The sequence below is a fragment of the Cavia porcellus genome, unplaced genomic scaffold, assembly GCF_034190915.1.
Source record: "Cavia porcellus strain 051 isolate PalLab524CR breed Dunkin Hartley unplaced genomic scaffold, mCavPor4.1 scaffold_1, whole genome shotgun sequence".
NCBI lineage: Eukaryota > Metazoa > Chordata > Mammalia > Rodentia > Caviidae > Cavia > Cavia porcellus.
In genome coordinates, this window is record NW_026947484.1 from 232,448,514 (window position 1) to 232,460,795 (window position 12,282).

The 12,282-nt window shown below is 36.7% G+C and overlaps 1 protein-coding gene across 3 annotated transcripts in view; it reads right to left on the reverse strand.

The window, feature by feature from the left end:
* Positions 1 to 6,691: 6,691 nt before the first annotated feature.
* Ppp1cb (protein phosphatase 1 catalytic subunit beta) overlaps positions 6,692 to 12,282 on the reverse strand; it is a 40,051-nt gene continuing 34,460 nt past the window's right edge. For all 3 annotated transcript variants that reach the window (XM_005005044.4, XM_005005043.4, XM_005005042.4), the window contains exons 8-9: positions 11,367 to 11,501; positions 6,692 to 8,520 (exon numbers count right to left, since the gene is read on the reverse strand). In XM_005005044.4, the coding sequence (XP_005005101.1) occupies positions 8,416 to 8,520; positions 11,367 to 11,501 (240 nt within the window). In that variant the 3' untranslated portion in view covers positions 6,692 to 8,415. The remainder of the gene's footprint in view (positions 8,521 to 11,366; positions 11,502 to 12,282) is intronic.

Consider the following 12,282-nt stretch of genomic DNA (forward strand, 5'->3'; position numbering starts at 1 on the left):
ACATAAGATTATTCATTCCTTCTGGAGTTGGAGTCATTGGATGAACTGTAATCCTTGCTGGCCCCACCTACCACTGTACACAGCTAATAAACAGTGGCTGCTTTGGGAGTGGAGAGGCACACTGACTTTTAGTCACTAAAGGATTACTTGCCTCTTTTTTTCTTTTCTCGCGGCTTTCTAGAGACAGGACTCTTGGCCAGGTTCCCTATATATCATAGACTGGGACTCTTGGCCAGATTCCCAATAGGGGCTTAGATAAGGCTTTAGGCATTTAAACAAACAGGCTATGTACTATTAAGTTCTCTTCCTCTTTTTATCCATCCACTACCCGGATCGCATTATTTCCTTACTAAAGAATCCCATGCTTGCCCAGTCTGGTGATTTTTTATTAACAGTAGCAAAGTTTTATTAAAGGTAGGCAAAGAAACAGGCTCTACAGAGTGAGTCTGGGCCAAATCAAAGTAGGAAAAAGTATACCACAGCATAAGGATGGGCCACAAGCAGGAGCGAACATGGTGGCTACCTGGTTATCTGCACTATGTGTACCTGATCATGATATTCATACTGTATCTCCCCCCAGAAAAGCCCAACTGTAACCTTTCAGGATGCTTATAAGCCCTACCACAAAAATAACAAGACTGTCACCCAGATGGTCATGTTTACTACCTCTGCTGCAACACATGATGGACACCAAGTTTCCTAATTTTCACCTTTGTACTTAAATAATATACATTGTAATTATTTGTGAATATCTAAGGTGCCTCTGAGTGAGAGGTAAACATCTATGTAAACCCATGAACTTGAGACTTACTGCTGAGTGACCAGTTGGAGTAGACACTGCATGAATACTATGCACACTGGATAACGGATGTGGTTTTGTCTAATATTGATCTTCTAATTCAACACATGTGTTGTAATGATTCACTTCGAGCAGACTGGCTGAACAAGTGGCGCACATAGAGCTTTATTGCTGGACATGAGAGACTGGGACAAGTGATTCTTCAGGAAATGAAGTGAGAATTCAGGCTGGAATTTGGGACTTGCAGAGTTACAGTGTTCTAAAACATGATATGACTATATTTGAATAAATGTAGATGTTTGTATATGAATACTATTGTACATGAAAAAAAAAAAGACATCCCCTGAATATAAGCCCTATTGCATCTTTTGGAGCAAAAATATAAGATCAGTCCTACAGTAGTAGTAAAAATAACCCAAATGCGCACTGACAAAAGCATTCACAACTTTATAAAGTTGAGTATGTACATATCCTATAGGCCATTGGTTTCACTTTTAAATACAGAAAAATCCCACATGTACTTCATTGGGGCTATGCAAGCAGAATATTCAGACTACTTGATTGTTAAGGTATGAACACGGAAAAACCACCACATGAATACTGAGTACCAAACTACCAACTAATAGAACCAGTGGCAGCTATTAAAACATAGTATGGCTGTACAGATGTTTACAGCTAGTACACATTTGGGAGTGGTAGATGTGGTAGAGAACATTTTTGGACTTTCTCATCACTCCTTTTCTGGACCATTCTACCCAAGCTCCCAAACCACTTGGGTGGAGGTAGGCTGCTCTATTCATGCGATATTCTTTCCTGCCACTTATGAGTCTTAAGGGCTCCTGATATGAGCTCAGCCAAATTCCTTTTGTGCAATTTTGTACTGTGACCAAGAATTTGATTGCTCTTTCAAAGAGAAGAGACACAGACTAGAAAGTATCAGGAATAATCAGTCCAATAAGGTAACAAAATGTCTAGCAGTTTTCTCCATTGTATCTATTGTGTGTCAACATCACTCTGGGCAGTGACTGTCGAAGAGAAAAAGCTCTGTCTGTGCTTGTTCTAGGTGGTACAATGAAAGTAATTTAAGACCTAAAGTTTGAAGAGCTAAGTGGGGTGTGATTGTAAAATATGGTGAATATTTAAAAACTTTTATAGATGTTTTGCCATGAATTCTCCAAATACACTTCTCCCTTTGAACATACTTATTTTTATTATGAGGCTTGGTGGGCTGGAGGGTGTGTATGAGCATTTGGGATACTTGTCCTGAGCTCTCCAGCCTGCCCTGGACAGTTGCTTTGGGCCCCCACAGCTCAGGATGGGCCCTGGGGTGGATCAGAACTTGAATAAAGACAGTCACTAGTTATTTGTTTTTAAAGAAAAGTAATAGGCCATTGTACTAGGGCAAGAGGATCACAAGTTTGAACCCTTGCCTGGGTAACTTACTGAGATTCAGCATAAAAAATATAAAGGGCTAGGAATGTAGCTCAATGAGAAGGCCCTGGGTTTGATACCTGGAGCCAAAAAAAAAGCAAAAATGATGGACTCAGCTTTTGATGTGGGGGGGGGAGTATTCTGTGACTAAGTGGCAATGTATTTTACTGCCAACAGCTTTTTTTATTACTGCAATAGCGTAAAAATTTTTAATATTTACCATATTATTTTGCTCAGAACTTGTAACAGTCTTGAAGATATGTCCAACACCCTAATGAAACTGAGTAAGGAATAACTCACACTCCATTAAAAATGGAAAAGAGCTGGGCATGGTGGCACATGCCTGTAATTCCAGTACTCGGGAAGCTGAGGCAAGAGGATCACTGTGATTTCAAGAGCAGCTTGAGCTACAAAATGAGCTCAAGGCCAGCGTGAACTGCGTAGTGAGACCCTGCCTCAAAAAGACCAAAAATAAGTAATTTCTGTCAATCTGACAACGTATTTAGAGTTTAGGGAAATCACTTGCTAAAAGATTGGGGTCTCTTATGCCAAACGGTCTTTGCAGTATAGAACAACGATTTTAACCTAGATCTCTGATGACTACTTGAATTTCAGGAGAGTTAGTAGACCCAAATTAGACACACACTATGAAACTTAAGGCAACTATCCTGGGAGATACGAGATTTGCTCCTGAAACTTCCTGAAATGTATTGGGTAGCAATTACATATGCATATGTGCTAAGAGTTGGATCCTAGGACTCATGTGAGATTTTCAACCTACCAATAGCAGAACAGGTGTCAGTTTATCAACCTGGTGAATTAACGGCAACAATTTTGGCAACTATGCCAGTCATCAGAAGGTTATATATTGACTGGGATGCTGAACTTGGCAGCTTTAGGCATTTAATATGTTCTTTCCCCTCCTCAGACACATGAAACCTCTTCCCCTGCCTTTATCCTTGTATCTCACGTGCACCTGGGATCTTCCATCCTGTAGAAACCCAAACAACATGGTAACACAAGTAAAACTGTATTGATTTTTTGCAGTGCTGGGGACTGAACACAGGGTAAATGCTAGACAAGTGTTCTACTATTGACATACACCCCCAGTCCCAAAAGAATTTGTTGCAGTTGTTTTTTGAGGTTCTTGGTTTATACTGCGGGCTGGCCTTGAACTATGTAGCCCAGACTGGCCTCAAACTCACAAGAATGTGCCTCAGCCTCCCAGTTCCCACGATTTTATAGCCACGTTAGCTGGCAAAGATTCCTGAAGGAAAGAAACAGATTTATGGCCATTTTTGTAAAAATAAGGCTTTATAAAACATTGGCAATATAAACAATTACAGTGAAAAGTTACCAACCAAAGTGGTGGTTGAAGGAAATTTTTTTAATATTTTCTAACCAGGAACTTTTTTAGGAATTCTGGTATTCAAACCCAAGTAAAATCCAATTTTACAGATCGAAAATGTCATTTCATTTTTGAAGAAATCTCTCAAGTTTGCTTTTGTTTTTTTCCTTTTTATTGGTACTGGGGATCGAACTCACAACTGCCTGCTTACAATGCAGGCGCTTATGCCACTGAGCTAAATCCCCAGCCCCCAAGTTTGCTTTTGTTAAAGAGACTTTTGAGAACAAAACTAGAACTCCAGGAATATACAGTACTTTATGGAATCAGTATATTCTCAGTTATTTTGTATTAGGTATATATGATTGATGACATTCATCATAGGAATTTATACCTGTAGAAGATACACCTTGATTTTTCCTCATCTCCCTACTCTCCCTCAACCCTTCTCTCATTTACGAAAAGCTGTTTGCATTTTTCTTTTCTTTTTCTATTTCCCTCCTCGCTTAGTTCCTCTTCCCATTTGAACATTTTCTTCCTATTTTACAATACCTATCATACATTTTGGTCCTTATCTATACTGTTTCTTACACCAGAGAAGCAATGTGGTATTTACACAATTTATTTTGAGTATTGTCTTGAGGTGCATCCATTTACCCAGCATCTTAGGCAAAGTCTCTCATTATTGAGAGAAAATACCTGCCCCCCCCCCCATTAAGGAAGAAAAAGTTTTGTTTCGCTCAGTTTGTGGAGGTTTCAGTCCATAATAAGCTGGCTCCAAGGCTGGTGGCATGGCACAGGGGCAATACTTCAAGGCAGAAGACAGCAAACCAACAAGAGCAACAAGGGTTAAGAGCAAGCCTCTTTTCTTCCCTTACATTGTAATGGGCGAGCCTCCTATTGCAGGTGTAGCACTCACACCATTCCATGCCCTCCTGTTGCGCAGAATGAAGATGTTTACAAAGTAAAGCACCTGGCCCCCTACCGAGTTGCTTAAACTTCTAAACTCAAAAAGTGACACAATGTATCAACTATCATACTTAGAAGTGTCTCAAGCTTTCTTTCTTAGCCACTGATTCAAGTACTCGCTCATACAGAAAGGGAGATGGGTAGAGTAAGTGGACAGAACAGCAGATTCGGCCAAGCCATCTTCCTTCTCTAAACATCTATTTGGCAGAATGAAGTTAAAAAAATGTTCTTTTGGTTCAGAAGTTATGGGTGACATGGAGACAAGGGAATATAATTGAACTTACACACTGACATATTTCAGTTCCTTGAGGCCAGTATATTATTTCTATATATATTTTTTTAATTTTTATCGGTACCGGGGATCAAGCTCAGGACCGCCTGCTTGCAAGGCAGGTGCGTATGCTGCTGAGCTAAATCCCTAGCCCAATATTTCTATATTCTTGAGACATACCTTAAGATGTTCCTGGCTTTGCCGTTAAAGAGAAATTTTTTGAAAGGTATATTTTCCCTGAACATTCAGGCTTCAAATCAACCTACGTTTCCTTCAATTTAGTTGAGTGTATGTGAGCAAAGAACTTCATGAGTTGAGTAGTACCCTGAAATAGTAATGATTTAGAGAGGTCTATCCAATAACAAAGGCAGGCACTATTTAGGGACAGAAAAAGGATGTAAGAAATTAGGCAGACTGGTTACCGTTCAGCATTTATGTTATTTGGACGTTTTGGTAGTTCATAGCATTTGACTGGCTGAAAGTTCAGCTGCTTAAATTGGCTGGGACATAACTATTTGTTATAGGATAGACGTTCTGCGACTTTCAATAGTCGTGTCCTGAGAAACTCCATAGTTAAGTTGAGAATATCCGAAGTCCAAAATGTATTTAATATGTCTAACTACCAAACGTCACAGCTTAACCACATAATAGTGAATCAACGGCTCATTGCCTCTGCCCATCATCAGTCTAAGTATTCTACTGCGTTATCACTAGCCTGGGAAAAGACTGAAATTCATAAACTAAAATACGGATTCTATTCAATGTGTTTTGGTACCATCATGTTAAAAAATTCAAGTCAAACCACTATGATGCAAATATCATCAAAATAGTCTGAAGCTAGGTTATGGTGTACATACTGTTACAGTTTGCCATGTAGGGAGATAATTTGAGATTGTTTAACTTAATATCACCGCCTTTCAATCAAGCTTCTTACTTTTGGAAGAAACCCTGACACTGAAACCACCTTCTGCCACTATCATAAATGGACTTGTTTGGTCTCAGTATGGGATTCAAAAGATAAGTTAGCTGAATGATTCTTCATGCATTCTTCAAGCTTTTATTATGCTAACTGTAATAAAATCATTTTGATGTGCAAAGGACGGCTTCTATTTTTAAGTTTTAAAATTATTTCTGTTGGCACTTTTCAGTTTAAAAAAAAATTCCATTGTAGTGGATCGCTTCATTCAAGAACAAACAAACTAATCATAAGAACTTTGCTTTTAAATTCATGTGATCTACCAGATAACATGTATCTAGTACGTTTAATTATTTGGAATGCTGTAACATTTGGATTAAATTATAGAAGATCACTAAAAAAAACTCAAAGAAAAAACAAGTTACACTAGAATTACAAGGTATTTTTCTACTACAAAAATGAAGTTTTATTTCAAGTAGCCATGTTGTCAGCAAATATATATAATGCATGTAGTATTTGTAAATGAATAGAAGCTGTTAAAATGGTTAAAAGTGCCTGAATATTTTTTCAATATGGTACATTTCCATCTTTATATTTAATATTTATTTAGTTGATTTTTTCATATTTAGTGTTGACGTCAATTAATTTTTACAAAAATAACAGCCAGCAGGTTTCAGATTAGTGTAGATTAATACTGAAACTAGTAAGGACTGCCTTTTTCCTGCCAAAGGCTGGTTTTCTAGACTTCAATGTGACTCCTAAAAGAATACATCTAAAATTCTGTTACATACTGTTCAGGAAATATGCAATCACATTAGCATAAAAGTATGCAACCTAATACATATACAATTCATGAATACTTTCAGAAAACAATACAAAGCATGCTGAAATGTTTAAATGTTTCATTGTAAAAGAAAACAAAAATAAAAAACTGAATAAAATAACCAGCCAGGCTTCATATCAATTAGACAACTTTTACTAAATGAGAAAACTACATTTAAAATGTGCTTGAAAACAAAATGGAATTAGAAAAAAAAGACATAGGCATTTTAAAGAACTTTTGCACTGTGCTGAAAATCAAATTATTTCTTGCAGTAATACAATGCGCCAATCTATAAAATGTAAGTTAACAGAATTCTCAAAGTATTGTTTTCAAAGACAATAGTTAAGGTCAAGAATTTCACATCCATGGTAGCACATAGAAGGGCATTATAAATATGATGTCCATCCCTATGAAGCTCACAAATTTGACAACGCTCAATAAAGGATTTTAGAATCCCATCTGACAATGTCATATCTAAGAATCACAAATCTGTGTTCTAGAAGTTCTCTTAAAATCTTTATGTTGACTTTTCTACTTCTTGCCATTTGTTAATGCTAACCCTTAGAGAGAGAGAGAGAGAGAGAGAGAGAGAGAGAGAGAGAGAAACAGGAAAAAGAAATGCAATAAACTCTTGATCATGTACAGAAATTATTGCTACTATAGCTCACTACAAAGCATATCTATACAATATCGTATGACCTTTGATAATGAAAAATCAGAATAAAAATCTTTAGTGACACAGCCTTACAACTGTATACAACATTCACATGGCAATATTAGATAGTGAAGCACCCAATACCCATGGTTGATAAACTGTCTCAACTGATCAGAATTCATTAAATATATCCTTCGTATAGAGGGAGGAAAAAGAGATAGTGTCAGCTTTCCAAGGCTTGTCAAAAAGGATTCTCATGTCCTGTGGATCTTAAAACAAACAAAACAACAAAAACCCAAAAAACAAAATCGATGCAGGTGAAGGTGTTACCAGAAAGTTAAGCATGCCAAAAGGTGTTTCGTGCGAATTAAAACCTAAAGCCAAAGTACCACGTAATCACATTACCAACTAGTTGGGAAATACTATATGAGCATTATCTTTAAGTTAAATGAAATGCTACTGCACAATAGAGCATCAATAAGTTAAAAATTAGAGTGCACAAATCCAAATCAGTGGCTATTTTTGTAAAAAGCAAAATATTCACTATTAGGTATAAAGTTTGCCCAGTCAAACTGATTAAAATCACTAGATTGGACTGTCTGCACAATTTTTAGAAGTATCAATCTTGAGAATTTCTTTTTCCTGTAATAATGCGTAAGTTGTTTTATTAAGATCAAAAAGGTACATAAGTAGATAAGCAAAGGAAATGGTGAGTTGAATACCTTTAAAGCTCTTCCACATTTCATTTTTTAAAATGTTTAGGGGGAAAAAAATAAAATAGTTGCCATTATTCTAGCAAAAACAAACAGAACAAAACAAGCTCAAAATAATTAAACAACCAAGCAACACTAAAACCACATTACACAGATGGATCATCATGCTTTCATCTGGTTTAACTATCACATCTAGTTTAACTGGGATGCTTTTCAACTTTAAAAATTTAGATATGTGAAGGTGTAATTTTAATGGATAATTTTGAATTTGGATTTAATTTTATTGAGCATTATAACAGAGTATACTTATTACAATACAGTGTAGCACATCTTTCTATTAGAAAAAAATTTAAGATCCTTTACCCGTCTCCTTAAGTTAAAGGTGTGACATCATAAAGGGTGTCAAATGGCTGGATGGTTTTACAGTGCACACTTATATATTATGAAGTATGTCCTTAACAAAGCTGATGGTTTCTTTGTAGGATTCCTTTCTTCACCTTTTCTTCGGTGGATTAGCTGTTCGAGGTGGAGTGACAGGGCGTCCAGAATTCAGTCCACCATACTGGTACTTAGCTTTCTTTTCAGATGGTTTCAGTATCTTAAAGTAAATTATTTGTAATAAACAATGTTATTCTTTCAATAAATAGCATGAATTATAAAAGTGCAATAAAAATGTAGAACAAAACAAAATTCCACAAACATTTCACATTTAAAGAATGTGCAACAGGGGTGCTGCTGGTGGTAGTTCAGTGGCAGAGCACACAAGCAAGGCCACTGGGTTCAATCTCCAATACTGAAAAAAAGGTGCAAAGTATCTGAAAAACTTACTATTACATTAACCTTTTTTAGTAACAAAAACTAGATTACATTAGCCCTATGACAACTACCCAACCCTTAAATGTACCCCTCCCAAGTTAGCTGTATCTCCATTGTGAGGAAAAGTAGTTTAGAGACAAAAAACTTACGATCTCATTGTAACTACACCATTTGTTTAATAGGGTTAGTAATCTGTAAGTCATGAATTCTTCAGACATGTTTTCTATGTACAAAGAGGAATTAAAAAAACTTTCCAAATAACTCTATCCATGTATATTTCATGCCATAAAGTTCACTTACTTATTTACATAAGTATGAAGATCTATCATCTATCCATTATCGATCAGTCGTTAATCTGAGGGTATCTATCTTCTCTCATCCATTCATCCATCCCATCTACCCATCCATTCTTCTGAGTCAGGGTCTTCCCATGCAGTTCAGGGCTGGTCCTGAGCTCACAGTCTGTAGCCCATGCTATACTCAAACTCTCAGGGATCCTCCTGCCTCAGCCTCTTAACTGCTGGGATTTCAAATTTTAGAACACTCTGTTCACCCTTAAATGTTTTTAGTAGCAGTCACTCTCTGTCTTTCCACAACCACTCCCAAGTATTAGTTGATACCTATCAATTTTGTGTCCGTAGATCTGCTAATTCTACACATTTCATGGAACTGCCATCACATGACTTCAGTGACTGTCTTCTTCCACTTACATTTGAAAAGCTCTCCCATGCTGTAGCATGCATCACTACGCCATCTCTGTTGCTAAAGTATATTCCACTGTATGAATAGGCCATATTTTAAAAAGTGTTAATCATTCAGATGGGCTTTGGGGTTGTTTCTGCTTTTTGACTATTATGAATATTATAAACATTCATGTACAATATTTTTTGTGGACCTATGTTTTCATTTCTGTAGCAGTGGAGCTGCTGGACCAAATAACCATTTTGATAAAGAGTCCAACTTTTCCAAAGCAGTTGTACCAATTTACATTTCCTTTATCAACATATAAAGTTTAGAGTTATTCTACATCCTTGCAAACAGCTGTTACAGTGTGACTATTTTTCATGAGTGTAGAGCTTTAATATACATTATGAACACAAAATGTCATAATTTTGTAAAAAAATATATAGAAAAGATGTATGAAGTATTCCTTAAATGGATCTGGACATAGCTCAGTGGTAACAGTGCTTGTTCACCAAGTTTAAGACCCTGGATTTGATCTTTGGCCCTGTGGGTTTGATCTTTTGTGTCTTTAGTTAAACTCTGTGGCTGCCTCAAAAATAATTCAAAATGTTCATCTCTCAGGCTTGGACTTTGGGGCAGAACCAGATGTTGCAAAGTACCAAACTCAGAGAATGAACCTTTATGTTTTTATGAACCTGCCTTTCTGTTTAATGGCATTTGGCCGCCAAGGTCACTGTAATTTGTGACTGCACCCTGGGAAGACACTCAGGAAAAAGGACTTCTAGAACTGTTTCTGAAACTGGCAAGAACAAATGAAACAGGTGTGCTTGAAGCAAAGAGGAGGATACTCTGAGGGGAATTAATGACAACTAGTCTTTTACTGTAATAAATTTTTAAAAATTTAAACTTTCAGCATATATTCTGATCACGTTTCATAAAGTTAACAGCTGGCCCTGCATATCCATGCATCTGAGAATTCAACCAACTATAGATTGAAAATATTTCAGAGAAAAAGCATTGGTACTATATATGTACACTTTTTTCCTTGCATCATTCTCTTAGACAGTACAGTATAAAGCCAATCCACACAGCATACAGCCTCTTTGGCATGGTAAGTAACCTAGAGATGATTTAAAACATACAGGACAATGTATATAAGCCATATGCCAGTACTATGCTGTTTTATATATAGGATTTAAACATCTTTGGATTTTGGTAAAGGACATAGTGTTTGTGAACACAAAGTACTGAAGTTGTTTTAGTCAATGAACCAAAATTATTTGTAAACATACAAAAGACATAGCTAATACCTTTTCAAAATGTAAATGTTTCTATTTTTATAAACAGGTACTTTGAAGATTTGGAAAGTTTGCCTGGCAGCACGAGGTTGTGAGTTCAATCCCAGGTATGAAAAAACCAAACCAAACCAAACCAAAACGATTTGGAAAGTTTTTTCTTAAGTACATATTCTACTTTATTTTTATCTGCGTTTATACTACAATCTCCTGCTCCCTGCCCCTAGTTGATCCCATCAATTCATCTTATAACAACAAAACTCTAAAATTGTCCATTGCATTCACTTTCTTTTAGCAAGTAAGCCACTATGCAACAGGTCATAGAGGAATTTAACAATTTTGACATCTGAATCAGGAACAACTAACACAATTTAGGTTCTCCAAAACTTTCTATTTATATACTAAAAAGAGCTGGCTGGAAGATTTATAACTTAAAACAAATTTCAGTAAGATGTGACACGTAGTAAGTTTATGGCCGTTTAAACTACATTGTGACACCCATCTCAAAAAAACAAAAAACAAAATCTACAGTCTAAGTGGTAATCATTTCTGAATTACAACTGATACTCAATACTCACAGACTGCGCATCTAAAAGAATTACTCTGTTAATAGCTTTATAAAGAGTTTTAGTTTGTATAAGTTTATTACCTGAAATGAACACATCAAAGTTTCATCCACACTCATCATGCCACCAGCATTGTCAAATTCGCCACAGTAATTTGGGGCTGAAAATAGGGTTACCAATTGTCGTTTAGCGAAAAATTCATAACCATCTTCCACTACCTGCAGAAAGAAATGTTAAAAGTAAAAAACAGATAATTCTCAACTATCTATACTAACGGGGATCAATGTAGCAGAGGTCTAAAAATTCCATTGCTTAGAATATTAAAATTGATGTACCTTTTCTATAATAGCAAGAATGTAGTTAAATGGAATAATAAATTTGTTATGAAAAAAAAACCTTAAAAAATACACCATTTTCAAGGTTCCCCGTGAGACAAACAGAAGATACACCAATATACCTACAGCAAGCACAGGGAGCTGGATGGGACACTAAGTATTTCTTTGACAAAATCGTGTAGTCCCCAAAGTTAAAACAAGCATGAGAGGTGAACATTTTGAAGATAAGGACTTTGAGGCAGCCCCAAAAGTGTAACTAAAGGTACAGAAAAGATCATACCCATAGGGCCAGGGGTACAGCTCAGTGCACAGCACCTGCCTGCAATATTTTTTAAAATTTGTCTTTTTTGAGATGGAGTCTCGCTATGCAGTTCAGGCTGGCAGTTCACTTTGTAGCCCAGGCTGGTCCCGAACTCCCAACAATTCTCCCACCTCAGCCTCCCTAGTGCTGGGATTATAGGCGTGAGCCACCACGCCCCGGCTTAAATTTGTCTTTTTGAGACAACAATGTTGTTTACACTGGCCTTGAACTCACTTTGTAACCCAGCTGGGTCTGAACTCTGGATAATCCTGCTGCCTCAGCCTCCCCAGAGCTGGGATTTACAGGCATGTGCTACCACACCCAGCTGGAATTCTTAAATGAAAAAGCGAAGAGCTTTTTTTC